We start from the raw sequence: 20,152 nt of genomic DNA, 5'->3' as shown, positions 1-20,152 counted from the left end.
GGTACCGCGTGGTGTCCTGGACAGGGGCGTTTGGTGGTCTGGCCTCAGTGCTGTTCATAAAAATAAAATAAAATTAAAAAACACATACAAAAAAAAAAAAAAAAAAAAAAAAAAACACGAGAGCTAGAAGCCAGAAAACAAACTCATGAAAGCCACTGCTGCCCATTGAGCACATCTTGTCTTACTGATTGCTGCTGTTTGCCTCTAGGACTTGAATTGGGCCCTACAGGGCTAGGTGAAGGTGAAACTCAGCACCACCTGCCACAACCCCTGTATGAGTGACTTGGAGCTAGGATTTTCCCTTGTGAGACCATAATCCTCATATGCAAGCCACAGATATTGACAAATACCATCTTTAATTTACATCACTACACACCAAGACAAGAGCTGCCTGGACTGGTGGGAAAAGCCTGAAAACATCTGATGGTAAGCACAGACCCAAGTGAGCAGAAGGCTCCTCTGACATTGTAACCACCTGCTACCCATGCAGGCAGCTTGTCCATTGCCCAGTGATACCCGCGAGGGTCAGGTCTCATTGGCACGAGCCATGAAGTACAGACACTAATTCCAAGCACCTCCAAAACTTCCTACATGTTTAAGTCTCTTCCACATAAGGTCAGAAATCTTCAGCCCTCAGGTGCTCTGCAATATTCCTTGGCAGGGCTTCATCTTCCTTCCAGTCCACGTCCAGAAATAGCCACATAGCAGGACTTGTGTAAACAGCTGACAGTTTCAGAGGACCCAGCAACTTGGTTGGGGCACAGGCATTTGATCTTCCATGTTAAAAATCCTGGAATGAAGAACCAGGTAGGCACAGGCTTGTCTTCTAAATAATGATGTTTAGATTTACTTTGCCATGTTTCTCTAGCCCCTAAAACCATGCCAGGTCTCATTTCCCACATGGGTTTGCCAGAGTGGGGCTTTGGCCTTCAGTCCCATGAAAGATACATTCCTCTCTTATCTCCTAAATATTTCGTGCGGCATAGGTGACACCAGAGCAAAGAATGTGTGAAGTAATGGCAACCTTTAGGTTATCAGACCTGGGAACAGAGGCCTCTTTATTTACAGCACGTCACGTTTAACTTCCTAGTGCATATAGAGAAAGTGAGGAAAGCATGTTCAAAACACACACCAAATACTGCTGCATTACCCTCCAGGATTAGCTCCCGATGGGACAACACAGGGCCGCCCTGCTTTAGCTCCAAGGGCATCAACAAATGAAATGGTGTTTAAAATGTGACTGGTATATCAAGGAAGGCTCTGTCAATAAATTCATCTGTCAGTTGCAATACTAAGCTGCATTGCAGGAATTTATTTTGTTATATAGGCACCGGCAATACATGACCAGAGTCAATACAAAGTATGCATTGTCTTAGTTTAGTAGCCCAGAAATTAATGATTCAACACAGCTTGGTGTGGTAATTGAAAAACAAGCATTTGTTTGTGTCGTGCAGACGGGAGAGGAATGCCCAGTATTTCAAGCAAGGCCTCCAATCTGCCACTGCCTTGGAACAGGGAGTGTTTCAGGGAAGCAGTGCCTGAGGAGCAAAGAGTACCCCGCTCTTGTTCCCCGGCCACCCTCCCCACAGCATGTGCTGGGCTCAACTGGGATGTGGACGTCAGTGTTGGTGTCCTCCTGAAAGGAAACTTTGGAGGGCTGCTGCTGTGGGAACTCAGACCACAGATTGGGCAGTACCTACCGTTCCTGGTTGTGCCTGGGGAAACCGCGTGGTTTTGTGCTAACACGCCTGTGTCCCAGGCAAGTCACTCCTGCAGTACCAGGTGGAACTCAGGCTACAGGCATCAACACCCAGCGTCGTTTGCAGTCCAATGGAATATGTAGCAACTCTAAAGGAAGTTGGGTTTGACCTTTACAATACAGAAATGTAGTTTCTACAAGTATAGTTCTTCCTACTCTTAAACTGTTCCCATTGTAAATTATGGGGCTAACAGCTGGCTTCCAATGAAGTCAGCTATTAATTGTATGATCACTACCCTGCCTTGTGTAAATCAATGTGAGAAATGAGCAGTCTCCTCCTACAGCACAGAATACAGAGACTGCACTGGGAGGTAATTTAAGGGTGAATGTCAGCTCACTTGGAAGGGCTCCTTTCCTCTGCAGGAAACGAGACAACCAAGAAAAACCTTACTCTGGAGAAGCTTTCCTTAGTCCCTGCAGGAGCTGAGAGAAAAATCTCATGGCCCTGGCAGTGAAACAAAACTGGTGCTGTTGTTCTCACACACATAGCTTTGTTGAGATAAGTTATTTTCTAAGTCTTCCAACCTTGTTGCTAGAGATGACACTATATACCAGATTATATCCTTGAATCAAGACTGTAAATTCTCAAGAATTTGGCATTCTGCGTTGTGTTCCTCATCTAGACTAACTTTGCCGCTCACATTATGCTAGCAAAGGTAGTTGTATTATTTCAGTTTTCAAGCAGTATGCCTCAAATTGGGATACATCACACTTAGTTCATGTTCCAGTAGGTACTAGGAAACTGAGAAATGTGTGTTGGTTGTCTGGTAGGGCTTACACGTGCAACCCATAGCGCAGGCCCTGTTGCTGGCTGCGTTACCTGAGAGCTGAGTATCCATTCTAGGCTGCTGGTGCTCTCTTGTTATTTCTCACCTGCAGCTGCAAGGAAGAAATGGTCAGTGAATTGAATGGCAAAAGCTGTATTTCAGACTTTTTTTCCAGAGTGAGCAAAATCCAGATGTCACATTGCTGGTTTTGCCCTTCACTGGGAGTTTTGCCTGGAGTGGAGGGCCTGTGAGTGTCAGACCCCATGCCATGCTGGTCCTGCTGCCAGGCACAGCGCTGGTCCTTGCTGTCCAGTCCCATGGGCAGCCTCGCAAGCTGACTTCCCAGTTTTCCCCACATTTCGTTCGTGACCTTTAGGTAGAAGCTGACAGAGCTAACGCTCTGCAGTCAACAGTTATTTCTGCCAGCGAGGGCCTGCCCAGTCTGCTTTGGCAGTTCAAGGAGAAGGGAAATAAGAGAAAACAATCAAGTTTTAAGTGAACCACTGTGAAGTAGCAGAGCATAACTGCACAAACCTTGTTTTCAGGAGAAGATTGGATTATCTGTATATTGTACCATAAATGGGTTAGGAACACAAAGAGGAGATGCCCTGTTCACTCTCTCTCTCTCTCTTATTTTTTTCTTGTTTCCTATCTTTATTTCTGTGTTGTTTTTTTTGTTTGTTTGTTTGTTTTTGTTTTGTTTTTGTTTTTGTTTTGTTGTTGTTGTTGTTTTTGTGTGTGTGTGTGTGTAGAATTCATGTGTCAGGAAATCTTTGACAAATATTATTTCCATACTTAAATTGAGCAATGAATTGAAACTGGCAAAGGAAAAGGGGAAGAGAATATCTTCTGTAGCTGTGTCTTTTAAATTGCTTTATCTATTGGTAGTTCTGTCCCATGCTAAATGCAATTTCAACAATACAGAAAGTACAGACTGAAAAACTGAGCTCTAATTAAATCAGTAACGTTTCATTATTTCATGTGAACAATGCGAGTCTAAAGTGATCTGTCCGCAGAAAAATTAAACGGAGCTCTATGTGGAAGCCTGCCGTTTTGGATGGATGTCACATCCCACGTTCACAGCAGGGCCCACAGTGGGGAGCAGTCCCCCAGCAGTGGCATCCCCGCACTCCTCTCACAAGCACGAGGCTGCAAGCTCCTTCTGCTTTGCAGCCACGGTACCAGCATAACATGATGGATACAAGAGCGATTTCCCTGCAAGGACTTCAGCCTCCACTGAGTTAACAAACGGGTCTGTGCATTCGGTTAGAGGTGAGCACACTGGAAAGGTGCTCAGTTAAGTGGTGCTGAGGGCACGTGTGCATCTCTGCATCTCCCATCACAGTGGGTACGGACTGGCACCTGCTTCCCCATCTGATTCAAAATCTGCATGCTCATGATGCCTTTTCTTGGCGGCTGTCTTGTATGGGGCCCTGAGTGGCATAGAATAATAGCATGGTTTGGCTGTGGTTTTGGAGATTGGCGGCAGCTTGCACGGGAGCCCAGGGGAGAGCATGCTGTGGGAGGGGAGGGCTGTGCCCTATGTGCTGTGCTTGTGAGTAGGGCACGCTCGCTTTTAAGCTTGACATGAACACTTGGTGCCATTTAGTACCCTTCACCCAAAAATTAGAAAAGCCTGTGCCCACTGCATTTCATCCTTTCTGCAAGTGACATTGTTAGCATTTTTAGCAGTGGGGAGACAGCTGTGCTGGCTAACCAGCCCTGTCAGAACCTCAGAGCTTGCAGCCCTGCCACTGCCCCAGTCCCTGTTCTTCTGGTAACGGAGCATGCACACCAGTGCCAGGCAAGGGAAGAAATTACAGTGAAAATCAGAGGGGTACATCACCAGACTTGAGTGGTCGGGTCCCAAAGTCACCCTCACACACTTGCCTTGCTAATCCTCAATTTGTGATTCTGAAGAAAAAGATGACGATGGCGACAACGAAGAAGGGGGAGTTCACAATTCACAAACCAATTTGTGTTGTTTCTGCAACACTGCAAAAGTGCGACTCATGAATATGCTAATGAAATTGCAATGAGAGTTTTGGCACCATTTCATCACCTCAACTAGATTAGGGAGCAATAACACTATGGGTTTACATGTCTTGAGGAGCTGCTGCAGCAGGAGGAGGGAAGGAATAGGTCTGTAATATTTATAATTTGACAAAAATTACATTGCCTCCACCATAGAAGAGAGGCATTGCCTGGTCTGATCAGAAGTGGTTTCTGAGTCAGCTGAAGGGCTGGGGAAGGGGAGAAGCCGCAGGGCGAGTGTGGGGAACAGGCTGCAGGGAGCTTTGACCCCAGGTAGTTTTTAGGTTACCGCTCCTACAAGATCTCTTGGCAGGGAGAAGGTTGGGAAGTTGTCCACCATGCTCATTTCAGGAACCAAAATACAGCAATAACGTTACTAATCTCACATCCCACTTTTGTACGTAGCTCTTCCTGAACAAAGACAGGCAAACCTACTCCTTTTCCTTTCCTTTCCTTTCCTTTCCTTTCCTTTCCTTTCCTTTCCTTTCCTTTCCTTTCCTTTCCTTTCCTTTCCTTTCCTGTCCTGTCCTGTCCTGTCCTGTCCTGTCCTGTCCTGTCCTGTCCTGTCCTGTCCTGTCCTATCTTTTTTTTCCTTTTTAAGTCCTTTCGGGACATGTCAGAGACAGAAGCTGAGTTTCTGGAAAAGAGTCATCTGAGTAAGTTCATGGAAATGCACAAATTCTGCCCCAGTGTTGCTCAGCCACATTGAGATCGCATGTGAGGCATTCACACAAAAAAACAGGGGCAGAGTATTTGTGTTTGGGTGCCACAGTGAAAACCAGAAATACATGTAAACTCTGAGGACATTACAGTTTAGCTGTGACACATCACACCCACAAGCAAAGCAAAGCAAGCTCCAGCAAGCAAAGCAGTAACCTGCCAACAGCAAGAGGAGCAAGACGAGTCTCAGAAGGAGGCAGGGGTGCAGAAGTGATTCTGCAGATCACCTCCTGCTCGTTTGCTCACATGAACAGTCCTAACACCATGCTGAAGTCTTGCCTTGTGCAGTTTCAGGTGAAGTTCCCACAGCAACCACTGGCACTGTATGCCAGCCTCTGCTCAGCTTCTCCTCTTGCTTTTTTAATGGGCACTCATAAACTCCCTGGGGAGTTGATCCCATAATCAGCTAAACTTCACAATTTCCAGGGCATGTGTGAGCTGGGCAAGTAAGAGTTGGAATTTGGGCCATGATTTTAAATCTGAGTTCATCTGTCACCGTGACACAAGCATGTGCAGAATGGGGTGGCACCTATTTGTTCCAAGTGAGGGAACTTATGCAGCGATGGTTTCAGAAGTGATCGCTGCTGTGAGAGAAACTTCAGAAGAGGGGAGACACAGAATCTGTGGCTACCCCTGAGCATTTGCATCAAGTCCTTGAAATTGTCATCCCCCATGGTTGTTGTTTTGCACGCAGGAGTGCAGCCTAGCAGTGAGAAAACAAACGGCGCTGCACCGAATGCACTGATGCCATAGGGGAGGAGGGGACAGAAAGAACACAACATGGATACAGAAGATGCCAGTGGGTGCAGGGTATCTGAGATCACATCTTTCACCCAGAGTTGTGTACCTGTTTGATACCTGGTAGGTGTCTGGGACGTGGAAAAGCATCACCCTTGCTGGTTTATTTACTAACCACCATAGTTCTTCTTTTCATTACCTCCACAGCATAATGGTTATTTTATGAAGGCTCATTAAATTTAATGAGACACCACCAGATTTTATTGCCTTCTAATAAAATGGGTAGGGGGAGCTGTTTTCTTTCTGATTCATGCAGCTCCAGAGTACCTTAAATAGCCAGGTATTCGGCTGGGTTATGAGCAGGGCTCCCAACGTTCTTCCTGGTGGCCTCCTTGGGGACCACTGGCAATTAACAGCTATTCAAATAAAGATGTGTACAGGGATGTGCCTGGATATGTCAAGGTTTAGTTTACATGTATGGTTATTCTCTCAGACATGAGAACTTTCCTTGCCATGGAAGGCACGATGTGGATAGAAGGAGGAAGGTGTCTGGGGGAATCCAGTCAGGGGCTCTCTGGCCACGGCAAGCAGGCACCTGCCTGGGTCCTCAGAGCAAGTTGTATTATTTATTATAAATAAATTACCCAGCAAACATAGCCCTCTCACCAGTCACAAGCAGCTGACAAACCTGATCCCGATTTCAACAGATGTGTCTGGTATCGAGAAGTACTCACAGAAGGGACAGTTTTCTAACTGCTTCTTTTGTCGTTGTCTCAGTATGTGCTATTGTGCCATGCATGCTTCCTGCTGCTAATAGGGAAATAATTCAGGGAATTGAGGTTTTTCGTTGTTCTGTCTGGTGCATCAGCTCTAAAGTTGCCTGTCTTTCACTTCTCTCTCAGACGAGTCACCTGCTGCACTGACGCCTGGCGGTGTTCCTGGTGAGGCTGGGATCAGAGCAGCAGGGAAAACAACTCCACTTACAGCGTGTACAGTGCAGGCGGTGTTACGGTGCAATGGCATTTTTGGAAACCTAAATCAGACCATTCCCCCTGTGTGGTTCATCTGTAGTCTGATAATCAGTGCAAGCCCATATTTTCAGCCTGACATCTGGCAGAGTTTTAAACATGGATATTGAACTGAGTTGGAATTTTCCTTACAAAACGAATTTTGCTAGGAAAATATCTGTTAGGCGAGATCTTTCTCCATACCCTCTAATGTGGATGGAGGTCTCGTCTGGGAAAACTTTCTCGGAAGGAGAAGCTGGGAAAGCTGCTGCTGCTGCTGGGAATTATGCGGCAGTCCGGGGAGAGCTGCGGGGTAGGAGTGTCATGTAACTGGATGCCCAGCAGCTCGGCTGCTTTTCTAGGAAGCAGGGACGTGCGGAGGCTCCGCTCGGCTCTGCCACTGTGAGTGACAAGCAGCTGAACAGCTCCATCCAGAGAGGAGTCCGCACCAGAGCAACGCGCAGCCGGCGCGGGGCTGCCCGCAGAGGCAGGGGTCCCTGCTGCTCCTCCGGGGGGTGACGCGCCCCTGCCCGTGCTCCCTTCTGCCCCGACTGTTTGCAACACGTCGTCGGAAGAGTCGGCATTGGAGAGCTGAGCAAGGCTCTCCAGGCTGGGCACTGTGCTCCCGGGCAGCGGGGCACCCCGCAGAGCGCACCCGTGCCCACGGCGGTGGGGTGAGGGCTGCGGGCTGCCAGGGCTGGTCCCCCGGCACCGTGGTGGCACCCGGGGCTCGGCACCTCGCCTGGCCTCGCCCCACCTGGCCTCGCACGGCCGGGCAAGCTGGAGGGCGCAGCCCCCCCAGCACAGAGTAAGGAGCACTGGCCCAGCACCGCACACTTGTGCTCTGCCGGCACCAAGCCGGAGGAGCTGCCGCACCTCGATCTGCGGAGCCGGCAGCGAAATTTCGTTGCCAATAGGTACCCCGGAGCCCTATCGGGCACGGAGCGGTTAAGAGGTACACAAAAAAAGCCTGTCTGTCCTCATTAGGGGCAAGCTGAGCGCAGTCTATCCCTGCTTTAATGCAGTGATCCAATTAACCTCCAGCCAGAATTAAAGCGACCTTGGACCGGCCGGGTGACCCGCCGCGTAACGGTGCTGCCTCCGGGCGAGCCCCCGGGGCTGAGCGGCTGCAGCGGCTGCTCCCGTGGGCCGGGGGTGAACGCGGGACCCCGACGGCCCCTCAGCGCCTGCACCGGGCGGGCTCCGGGGTCTGCGCCGCCACCGCTCGTTCCGCAGCGGTTTCTGTTTACAGCATGATGCATTTGAGCCCGAACGCATTAGGTGCATTATTCATTGGGTACATTTGTCAGAACATGCATGTGTATAAAGAACTAATGATCCATATTAAATTAATGACGCTATAAAAAAGAAAAATACCCCATACATGCAGTTTATGACGGCAACTCCAGACTTTGATAAACCATGGAAAAGACCTAATCAGATGAAGCATTGGACTGTTCCGTCTCCAAAATTACATTTCTTGAAATGCGCTTGTACACAATGTTGGTTTTATTAAAACAAATTAATTCAGTCATTAAGGAATCATACGGCAAGTGTCTCATAAGTCAAGACCTCCAGTGTAACAAATTGATTAAATGACTGTGTAATAGTCTCTTTAAACAAATCTAGTGTAACAAGTTAATAGATCTGCTCAATTACCATGCTGGGGTGATGAGGATGCGGGCGACTCATTAAACGCGGGATAGTGGGGGGGGGGGGGGGGAGGGGGAGGGATGAGAGGTGCAGGATGGGGTCCCGGTCCGGTCCCGGGCAGGGTCGGGGGCAATCTGCTGCCCTGCTGCAATTTCGGTGGGTGCCCGCTGCCCGCCGTGCCCCCGCGGTGCAGTCGTGGGGTAGTTTGTCTGCTGTGCCCCTGCCTTACAATGGTCGCTGCAATTCGCGGGCACCGGGGCTGGTCGGGAATTTCAATTCCCCCGGGCTGAACGAAGCCGAGCACCCGGTGGTGAACCCCCCGAGCAATTCGCCTCTGGCCCCACACCCCTGCTGGGGCCGCGCCGCAGCAGCTAGGAGCAGCCTCGGATCCTGCTCCCCCCGACTGCCCGCGACCCCCGGCCCTGTCCCCGGCCCGGCCCCAGGGGAGAAGGCAGCAGACGGCGGCAGGGTGCGTGTTTAATCGCTTTATCTGGGTGGGCTCAGGAACAGAAAGTGCATTACACGGAACGGGGCGTGCACGGGGCTCTTCTCTTTACAAACCGAATCTTTTTAATATAAATTAATAAATGTTAAGACGCTATATCACGATATGTCATCGTTATCGGCTTAAAAAAAGCAAACAATTTACATTCTATAGTATTCCGTATGATACAAAACAAAACACACCTTAAATTCAATTACAGCAACTAAATGAATTTTATATTTTGACCGAAAGTGGTTGTGACGATTCGCACCAGCTACTTGTCCACGCGCTGGCTTCTCCCTTCTCCCTTTTTTCGTTTCACTCTCTGCTGCTCGCCAGGGAGCGGAGCCGCGCCGGGGCCGGGAGCGCTCTGCTCGCCAGGAGCCGACCCCCGGCGGGGCCGGGACCCAAGGACACCGAGACACCGTGGCACCCGGGCAGCCCCGCCGCTCCCCTCCGTGCCGCTCGGCGCCTGGATAGTCGCAGTCCTCCGTGCTCTGCCCCCGGCCTCCCGCCGGCCACGGGGCGCGCAGAGTCTACAAAAATAATCTGTACATCTCCGAGATCGGTGGCGGGCGCGGGGCTAGGCCGAAGCCTCCCCCTCGGACGGGGGCGGCAGCAGCCCCCCGCCGCCCGGCTTGTGTTTCTTGAGCAGCTGCGCGATCTTCTCGTCGTCCGAGTTGGGGTCCAGCGGCTTGTTGTAGTCGTCATCCTCCTCCTCGTTCTCCGAGGCGTCCTTCAGCCGCTCCGTCTCCGAGTCCTGCTTCTTCTTGGCCGTCGCCATCTCGGCCGCGTGCTTCTTCCGCCACTTGGTGCGCCGGTTCTGGAACCAGACCTGCAGCCACCGCCTCAGCCCCGGCACCCTAACCCGGACCCCCCCAGGCGCCCCCCGCCCGCCTCACCTTGACCTGGCTCTCGGTCATTCCCAGCGAGTAGGCCAGCCGGGCGCGCTCCGGGCCCGCCAGGTACTTGGTCTGCTCGAACGTCTTCTCCAGGGCGAAAATCTGCTGGCCAGAAAAAGTGGGTCGGGTATGTTTTCTCTTCCCGTCCTTATCCAGCAAAATCGAGCCTTGGTCTGGCGGGGCGAGAGGAGAGAGAGGCACGCGCGGGGGCGCGGCGTTAACGCGGGGCCGGGAGCAGGACCGGCAGCGGGACCAGGGTGCGGGGCTGGGGGCCGGGGGTCGGGGTCGGGGTGCGGTACTTACGGGGCGCACAGGCCAGGCGGGCGTCCCTCCAGGGTGGCCCCTGCACCACGCCGGGCCAGAAGATGGGCGTGCGGCCCGGCAACTCGGCCAGCGGCTTTGGGTAGCGCCCGGCGGCCACGGCGGCGGCGGCGGCGGCGGCGGCGGGGCTGAAGTAGAGGGCGGGCGGCGGCGGCGGAGGCGGCGGCGGCGGGGGAGGGCTGAGGCTGCCGAAGCGGGGCAGCCCGGCCAGCAGTCCGGCGGGCGCCGCCGACGATGCAGAGGGCGCGGCGGATGAGAGCGCGGCGCCCGGCAGGGGCACCGAGGGCCGGCTCAGGATGTCGTTGATGCCGTGCGGCGTGGCGGCTGAGAGCTGCGGCGGCGCCGGGAGCCCCCCGGGGCCGGGGCCGGGGCCGGGGCCGGGGCCGGGGCCCACGCCCGGCGCCTTGAGGCCGGGCGAGCCGAGCGGCGGTGAGGGCGAGGCGGAGGCCGGCGAGGCGGACGAAGCGGAGGCCGAAGAGGCGGGCCCGGCGGGCAGCGGGTACGCGGGGTACAGCGGCGCCTTCATCTCGGCCATGCTGTGCAGGGCGGCCAGCGGCGGGCTGCCCAGCAGGAAGGCGCCCTGCCGGGGCGCGCCGTCCGCCTGCCCCAGCGCCAGCATCCCCGCGCCGCCCCGGCCGCAGCCGCGGCCGGACCTAGCGCCGCGGGGCCCCGGTGGCCGGCATCCAGCCCGGGCCGCCCGCCGCCCCTAGCGGGGAGCTCCGCGCCCCAGCGCCGCCCCGCCGGGCATCGGGGCCGCGCCGCAGGGTGTGCGCCGGCGGAGCGCGGCTCAAGGCGCCGCGGGGGCCCTGCCCGCCGCCCCCTCGTCCTCCTCGGCGCCCCGCATCCCTCCCTCCCGCCCGCCCCCGGCCCGGCCCGGCCCGGCTCGGCTCGGCTCGGCTCGGCGCGGTGCTGCGGGTGCGGCTCGGGGCGCACTGCCGCGCCGCCCCGCTCCCTGCCTCCTTTACGGGGGCACGGCCGGCAGCGGGCGCGGCGGCGGCGGCGGCGGGCGGGGGCGGGGCGGCGGCCGGACCTGCCCACCGGGCCCTGCCGGGACGGGCCGGGACGGGCCGGGACGGGGCCGCCGTGCGCTCCGCCCTGACAGCCCGTGGCGGCTCTGCCGGCCCTGCTGCTCCCCTCTTCTTCTCCCCTCTTCTCCTCCTCTCCTCTCTTCTCCTCCTCTCCTCTCTTCCCCTTCTCTTCCCCTTCTCTTCCCCTTCTCTTCTCTTCTCTTCTCTTCTCTTCTCTTCTCTTCTCTTCTCTTCTCTTCTCTTCTCTTCTCTTCTCTTCTCTTCTCTTCTCTTCTCTTCTCTTCTCTTCTCTTCTCTTCTCCTCGATTTTTTTCCTTCTTTTCCTTTTCCTCTTCCTTCTTTTCGTTTTTTGTTCTTTTATTTTTCTTTCCCTTTTACTTTTTCCTTTTCGTTTTCTTTTGCCTTCTATTCTTTTTCCTTTTCGTTGTCTTTTGCCTTCTATTCTTTTTCCTTTTCGTTTTCTTTTTTCTTTTAATTTCATTTTCTTTTTTCATTTTCTTATCCTTTTTTTTCCATTTTCCTTTTATTTTTTTCTTTCCCTTTCTTTATTCCTTTGCCTTTTTCTTTTTTACTTTTTCGTTTCATTTTTTTTCCTTTCATTTTCGTTATTTTTTTCCGTTTTCTTTTCCGTTTTCCTTTATTTTTCCTTTTCGTTTTTTCTTTTCCTTTCATTTTTTCCTATTCTTTTATTTGTCTTTTTCTTTTTTTATTTTTTACTTTTCTTTCGTTTTCCTTTTTATTTTCGTTTCTCTTTCCGTTTTCCTTTTTTCCTTTTTCCTTCCTTTCCCTTTTTTCTGTTTTTTGGGCTTTTTCTTTTCTCTACGTTTGTCTTTCCTTTACACTTTTCACTTTTTCCTTTACACTTTTTTAGTCTTTGTCTGTTTCCTTGTCTTTTTTCGTTTCTTTCTGGTTTTACATTTTCCTTCCTTTTTTTTTTTTTTCCCTCTTCTTCTTGCCTTTACTTTTTTTTTTTCTCTTTTGAAATCCTTTCCTCTGCCTTCTTTAAATTTCTCCCTGGTGTTTTCGTTTCTCCCCCCGTGCCCGGTCCCGGCCACTCGGAGTGGGGCCGGAGCGGCGGCCGCCTTCTGCCCGCGGCGTGGCCTCCCCTCGGCGGGGCCTCCCTCCCGCTGCCTCCAGCCCCTGGGGCCTGCCGAGAGACGGGGCAGGGGCAGGGGCAGGGGCAGGGGCGGTGAGCGGAGCGGGGCAAGGCGGCGGCAGGGAGAGGGAGGAAAGGGGAGGACGGAGGCGCCGCGGCTGGAGCAGCGGCCGTCCCGCCGGGCAGGGACCCCTCTCCTGGCACGGCACGGCTTGGCACGGCACGGCACGGCTGGGCTCGGTCATTTGCTGTTTTCCTGCGGTGCCGGTCGCGAGTGCAGGTGCCTGAGGGGTGCCGCACGCCAGGAGGGAGCGGATGCTGCGCGGAGTCGTTGCTTTGTTCAGCAGATAAAGTACACCGCCGGTACCGTGTGTGACCCGGTGCGAGCGAGTGGCCGGCTACTTTCTGCAAGAGATGGACGGGGACTTCGAGGCCGTTTTGTTGTAGCAACGCTGAAAAGGAGCCGAGTCGTTTGCTGTCCGCCCTAGGCTGGGGAGAGGAGCTGAGCCAGGAAATCCTAATGTTCTTCTGGGTGCTAATTCCAACTCTTAATCAAGATCTGATTACCAAAAAGGAAGGCAGAGCATAAAAATGCTATAAAGATTGAAAAATGTTCACTCTCGCCCATAATTCAAGCTGCAAATGTGTCCATTATGACATCCGCTAGAGCAGAAGAATTGTGATGTTGTAAGATTCTCTGCAGCAGACTTCTGCCAAGTCTGGCGAATAACCTGGGTCCGTGGGCTAGCTCTGTGACACGGGGGTACTCTCATTCTCTTTCTGCTTCTTCAGAAACACGGGATAGTTGAGGAACAGTAAAAGCTAATTAAAAATAGTTAATAGGTCAATCACACTCGGTCTTATATTTATCTAATGCGGAACAGTGATTCTTTAGTGAAGTATTACCGGAGCCAAGAAAATGAATCAGACGTTTAATGGAGATGTGGAAACAGAAATTTCTTGTAAGACTACAAAACTGTAAGCCAATAATACACTAAAATACAATAAAATTATAATTAAAATTCCACGCACGAAACGCCACCCTCTGAGTCCTCTCTCACTGGGCGATAAAACCGAGGCAAAGCCGGCCAGAAAACGTTTCGGGAGCCGGCACTTTCGGTACCGGTCAGAGGTACCGTCTGCAGCCTTGCCCCGGCGCGCCCGGCTCCGGCGGCAGCCCAAGCGAAAGGCGTCGCTGCATGGTGACCCGGCTGCGGGCCCCCTCGGGGAAATGTCCCCGCGGGCTGCACCGGCACCCCCAGGAGACCTTCTCCTTTGAGTCTTTCGGCCTGAACGGCCCCCCGAGGGCTGGCCCTGGGGGCTGGTGGGGGGCTCAGGGGGCGATGCGGCGGCGGTGCCGCACAGCTCGGGAGGCGCCGTGCTCGGGTGCAGACCTCTGGGGAGCACCGTACGCGGCACGGACGCCCCCGTTTCTTTCTTACCACGGGGGCAGCAAGCGTTTGGGCTTCCCGAAGTACAGCCCTCTCTGACTCTCCTCCGTGCCGAGGACAGCCGGGGGGCTTGGTGGAGACGCCGGCCTCAGAGCGACACCGCTCTGCATTACTCGCTCAGCCCGACCGCGCCGGGGTCGGTTCTGTGGGCAGCAGCCTCACGCTGCCAGCCGGGGACAGATTCTGAGACCTGTGCCCTTCCCGGGGTTCCGTGTCACTCCCGAGGACGCCTCACTGTTGCTTTGCTGCTGTGGCGCCGTGCTCCCCGCATCGCGGCCGGAGCAGTGCTCCCATTTGTGCCGAAGCGCATCCAGAATAACGGTGGCAGGAATTTGCACCGGAGGCCGAGGTTTTGGTGAGATCGAGAGGAAGCAGAACCTGCTCCATTTGCGACAAGCGTGCAAGGAGCAGCATGTCCCTGGGGGTTCCTTCATGGCAGCCGCTGCCTCAGTGTTTCTTTTCTTAAACGTGGTGCAGAAATATATTTACAACTCCTGAGTCGTGCAAAATGTTTTTCTCCTTTCTGGAGTGTGGAAAATGTGTGGTGCTGCAGCAGAATAGTTACTTTTACTTTTTGTTTGTTATCGTTGGTCCGGACTGATCCCTGCTGGGGGAAAGCCAAGAAGCTAGGATTAAAAGAGAAGCTGTGTCCTCAGTCCGCAGCATATGAAGGGTTTCTTGGCACTCTCCTGTTTGTGTGCTCCTGCCCGGTGCCACTGGGCAGCGCAGCTAGCAACTGGGTGCCCAGGCACTGCGGGGTACACAGAAAACTTCTTTCCCTTGGTGGGCTTGCAGGTGCCATGGCTCGTCCTCTCTGTTCACTGAAAGTAGAGAGCGCAGCCAGGGGCTGCTGCTGGCTGTGCCCACGGTGACCCACAGCATGGTCACATTGGAGTGACCCGCTCTGCATCCAGGTGGCACTGGGGACCCTAACGGGGACGGGGTGCACGCAGAGGGTTAGGCCCAGACAATGGGGCTCGGCTGGAGCAGTGCTCTGGATTGGTGATTGTGCCTGGTCCTCATTTATCATCTGGCCCCCTAAAAGCAAGCCAAAGTAGCCTCAGCTACTTTGAGCTTTGAGCTTTGCTCAAAAGCAAGCCAAAGCGAAGCCTCAGTACAAACAATGGTTTTGTAAATTTATTATGAAAAACAGTTATGTATTAACAACAACAATAAAAAGTAAATAAATAAATAAACACTGTATTGGTACTGGCCTAGGAAACCACTGCAGAAACCTGCAGGTAACAGTCATGCAGACTCATATGCATCATGGGCCATGTGTGTAAGAGCCCTAGTATTCGATCTCTGCCATTTCTCTTTGTCCAGCTGCTGTGTTCCCAAGTCAATTTTGGTTGCTTTGCACTGCAGTTCATTGTGCAGAACATCCAGTCACATGGCAAGCATGCATGCAAGGCACAGGTAGAGGATGGAGGCACCAACACAGGCCCTACAGGAGGCACCGGGTGTCCCCCCGCGGGCCAGCCACCCCCCAGGCATGTTCCCCACCACCACTCCCCACGGGTCTGGACACAGCTCTGGAGTTCATGTCTGTGCTGCCTCCATGCAGATTACCAGGTACGCATCAGGGTGAAAACTAATGTCTGACTGTACTTTGGATTCACATTAACAACAAAACTGTATGGAAATTTAACTGGCATTGCTGGAGCTATTGTGCAGTTTGTTTCACTCTGAGAGGAAAACGAGTGTACAGTAGGCCATCTCTGGGCATCGATCTTTACACAGCCCCCATGGAAATCAGCAGAGAGCACTCTGCTTAGAAATTGTTGGCACAGGGTTGTCCGGTGTCAGGGAACTGGAAATCGTTAAATTGATTATCTAAACGGGAGGGGGGGGGGGGGGGGGGTGAGAGGAAGTGGCGGCAGCAGCTATCATTATGTGCATATTTGTATGATTTTTATAAAATCTTATTTCATCATTTTCCATCACATCGAAGGCTGACGGGGCTGCATTGATTTGAACATTCAAGCTAAAGCAAAAAAAATAATAATAATAAAAAAAAATTAGTCGCAGCAGCAGACTCTGTAAGGTTACTTCTGTGTGCGTTGTTTTTTGTTATTTTTTAAGAAAAGATTGTGCTTCCTTCGTTAAGCAGCACCAGCTGCTTCCAGTGGCTGGAGGACACCCCCGGCTCCGTGGGGCTGCGGGGCTGCTGCCCCGTCCTTGTTCTCGCAGCTCCACCTAGCGAGCTGTCACCAGCCGCTCTCCTCTTGGCTCGTGTGCTTCCGTCTCTGGTTTTCCGAGTTGAGAGTCCTGCGTTTTCCTTGCCTTTAATGTGTGCTGCGCACGGACTGCTCTGGTAAAGCTTTTACTTCCCCCTTGGTGTTATAAATCATCTCTGGTCTGGAGGTGAGCTGTGAGAGCCGGCTCCTGACCGCTTGTGGTCGTTAGAGGTCCCAGGGTGCTTTTTGCAACAATAACGTAGTTAATTCTTCTGCCTGGCCGCGCTCCAGCTCCGGCACCCCACTGCCTCTCTTCCCACTCTGTTCGGCTCCCATCGGGCCACATCTTTACTGGAGTGCAGCAATTTTTCCCCAGAAAGGCTACTGTAAAGGGGATATGTTACATCACAGGATGTTGTACATAGTGCATCGTGCAGACATCTACTACTACCTCTGTACCCTGCATGCAAGGGAGGATTTAACGGAGGATGCAGCTCTATTAGTGCACAAGGTGATTCTCCTGCCCTGTGCCAGCAGAAGCTGCTGTGCCACAAGGCAAGGGGCAAGAGCTCTTGCTCCTGGCCAGGGCAGGGGCGGCAGGGGTGCAGCATCGCTTCCCCACACCTTGCTGGAGTTGCAGGAGGCAGCTGCTGCTCTTGTCCCTGTGACATGGGGCACTATCCAGCCCTGCAGACCCCGGGGCACCATATCATCCTCAACGGCTGTGGCAACTTTTGTTATGGAGGCCAGACCCGTGCTGCAGAGGTGTGATGGGGAAGGCAGAGAGAACTCTGGGGGGCTTGGGAGCTGCCAAGGGAGGCAGGGAGACAGATGTTCTGATTGCTCTGTAATAAGACAGATCTTAGCAGAGAAGGGTTGTTCCATGTTTTGTGTTTTCTCCTGTACTAAAAAGCCTGTTGCCAGAAGGAGCACTTTCCTAGCCCACCTCAGTTTGCAGTGGCATTGCCAACAGTTCCTGGGATACAATACACTTCTGTGCCCTGCCGTGCAGAGAAATCTGCTATTTTGTACACATTTCTTGGTGACCTCTACGGGCTCCTGCTTCTCTTCACCTTCATCCTTTCCTTCTAATTTCTCATCACCACTGGTGTCAGTAGCAGTCATGTTCTGCCGATGGCACGAGCTGCTCGTGGTGCTCAGGAGAGGGCAGCAAGGAATGCCGTGGCTGGAATACCATGCCCAAGGTACCTGCACACAGGTTATCAATGCCTTCCTGTTGCGAGATAGCTTCTGCCACTGACAGCTTTGGTTAGCTGTCGTGGTGCCATGAGGGATGCCATACAGAAAGCACCGTCTGAGCATGTGGGTACAGCAGCTGGCTGAAAGAGAGTCTTCTTGTGCTGGCAAATGGTGGGTCTCAGGTGGTGCCTTTACTTTGCAATTGCATGGAAAAAGCACTGCATCAGAGAGTTCATGAGCTGGAAAGTACAGTTCTTGACTCCTCTTGTCTGGGCTCTGCAGTGCAGGCTGCAGGTATGTGGACAGCTGTCCTGCATGACAGCAGAAGTGGTAGAAACCCATTTGGCATGGTGGCCCTCTATCCACATCTAGCTCTCACTCTTCCTGCCTGAGGACCAGCTGCCCCCGAGGGAGCTGGAAAACTTTGGGGGCAGAGCCAGTGCTGTCCCAGCTGCACCCCATCCTTTGGAGGGGGCCCGCTCCTCCTCCCCCCTCAGCTCAGAGCAAGGCCTGATCGGTGCTTGCTTCCCCAGCCTGCTTTGCAGGTGGGGCTCCCTGCAGAAGTTCTTTTCAGGATGGAGCGCTTTCCCACAACTGCCTCTCCAGAACTCCAGAAGGTAAGGCAAAGAGGCAGACGGCTTGCAGCCAGTTGTCCCTGTGTGCTGGTGACTTCCAGGGCATAGAAGTGAGGTCAGGAGCAGGAGTGCTGTGGTGTAATGACATGAGTCATTAGTCAGGATTTGCTGAGGGGCTTTCTACCCCAATCCTGGCAGCTTAACACAGAAGAGCCTCAGGTCTCTGTCTTTGTAGTTTGCATTGTGTTTTCATGGCTGTTTGGGGCGAGGCACTTGTCTCAGTCCGTATCCTCCTAGTAAACAGCTCAGAGTCCTGTATAGTGTGGTTCCATTTCACAGGGTCTGGAGAAAGGTGACAAAGATAGCAAAGGCATAACTGGTTAATAATTGCTAGTGTCTTTTTATGACTATGCCAGTGGAAGATTACTGCCAGGAAACTCCCAGAAGTGCATGTGTAGGAGCACCGTTGTGAAGCACAGAAAGTGCATAGATCTGAGGATTGCCACAGCAAAATGACAGCAAACCAGGACTTCACAGGGCCGCCTTTCCAGATCAGGAGTTTTTGTCATTTTTTATCATTTGCCTTAGTTGCATCCTGCCGACTGCTTGCCACTTATAATATACACTCTGAGCATGCCATAAGGCTCTCTCTGTCCCTTGAGATAAGGTAATAAGATGATATCGCTGGCAAAAGAGGGTGATATTTCACAAACTGCTGAAAATTAATGCTGATATGCCTCCTCATACCCTGCATCAGCCTTTCCTATGAACTGAAAAGTAAGAGGGAAGGCAGTACTGAAGTTCAAATAAATGAGATGGCGTAAAGCATTGGGAAAGGAGGATGAGAAGGACAGGACAAAATCAAGTGCCAGAGAGCACAGACAAGCGTGAGCTGTGCTTGGTGCTCTGCAAATCCAGCAAACGGTAACCAGTTCATGTGGAAGTGCCATGCTGGCCAGAGGGTGGGAGAAGCTGCTGCCAGAACTGTAGAACTGTTATTCCCCTGGTGTAAGAAAGAGGCAAAACACTGCTGGAAACAGGGCCTGGGCTGCTACCCAGCACAGGAGGCAGTGTGTCTGCTGCAAACAGAAGTGGTGCTGGCTGCTCACCACGTGCTGAGAGAGGCTGTGCCCCCAGTGCTTGGCTACACGAAGAAAAGCTGTGTGCCTGAGCAGAGGCTGAGAAGATGAAGCTGGCCTACCAAAAACACATAAAGAGTGAACTTTCTCCAAAAGCTTTAGGCTGAACTCAGCAGAAAACAGCTCTTTCCATCCGTGCTACATTTCATGGGCCAGCTTCTCTGGCAGGTATCTGCAGGCTGTGCCCCAAGTCCCTTCCCTACCAGCCTACAACTGCCCCCAACCACCTCCTCAGTCTCCACCCTGCTGCAGCTCCTTCACACTGCTTCCCATCACCTCACCCCTGTCTTTCCCCTTCTCTGTTTGCAGGAGGCAGCCCTGCCAGCAGTGTGGCGAGCCCAGTGCAGCATTCCTGGCTGGTAAGTTACAGTATGCCCAACAGATGTTTGCATTAAAGACCAAATCTGCATGGATTACGCAGCCTGCGGTGCACGTGACGTCACACAGAAAGGGAATGTCCAAACACATGGCGTGTTCAGGTGGCCGCAGCAAGCACATTCAAAAACAGCAGCAGCTTGCCAGACACCCAACACGTCTGAAGCATCGTTTGGGAGCAAGAAATAGCATCCCAGGAATTATGGTATGGAGGAGAGATCAAGAATACCCATGTAATTGTGCAGTGCACCGCCACCTGGACCAAACAGAAGGCCACAGTGGGTAAAGGTGTTACCAGACAGATTTTGCATAGTGGTCAATAGGCAGTGTTTCTCAGACTTTGGTGCTTAATTTGGAAATACTGTGGCCAGTTTGTTCCGTTTTGTTATGTTTTGTTGTTGTTGTTGTTTGTTTGTTTGACATACAAGTATCCTACTTTATAAAGTTCAAGTGTGTAAGCACCAAGCAAGTAACTCAGTCACAAATACTGGGGACTATGATGCTTTTATGCCACACTAGCAAATGTAAAGAGGTTATTAAGCATGTTAGCTAAACCCAAAAGAACAATGTGGTGCTGTCAGTGGATTAAAATTACTCAAATATGGACAATCCTATTCAGGAGGCCTTGGCAAAGTGTTGCTGTCTGTCAACAAACATTCACACCAGCAAGACAGCATTAGAGCTCATACTGCATTAATTCAGAGGAAAGAAAAAGACTCTTGT

General features: G+C 52.5%; 1 protein-coding gene across 1 annotated transcript; it reads right to left on the bottom strand.

Moving 5' to 3' along the window:
- Positions 1 to 9,237: 9,237 nt before the first annotated feature.
- Positions 9,238 to 11,206, bottom strand: NKX6-1 (NK6 homeobox 1). The gene is made up of 3 exons (XM_084285536.1): positions 10,368 to 11,206; positions 10,065 to 10,237; positions 9,238 to 9,997 (listed from the first exon to the last, which is right to left on the bottom strand). Exons 1-3 carry the CDS (start codon positions 11,002 to 11,004, stop codon positions 9,746 to 9,748), a joined length of 1,062 nt encoding a protein of 353 aa, XP_084141662.1. The 5' UTR covers positions 11,005 to 11,206; the 3' UTR covers positions 9,238 to 9,745.
- Positions 11,207 to 20,152: the final 8,946 nt, after the last annotated feature.

The sequence above is a fragment of the Netta rufina genome (assembly GCF_964035555.1).
Source record: "Netta rufina genome assembly, chromosome: 4".
NCBI lineage: Eukaryota > Metazoa > Chordata > Aves > Anseriformes > Anatidae > Netta > Netta rufina.
Note: the sequence above shows the minus strand (reverse complement) of the source record. Positions and strands in the feature narration are given on the sequence as shown.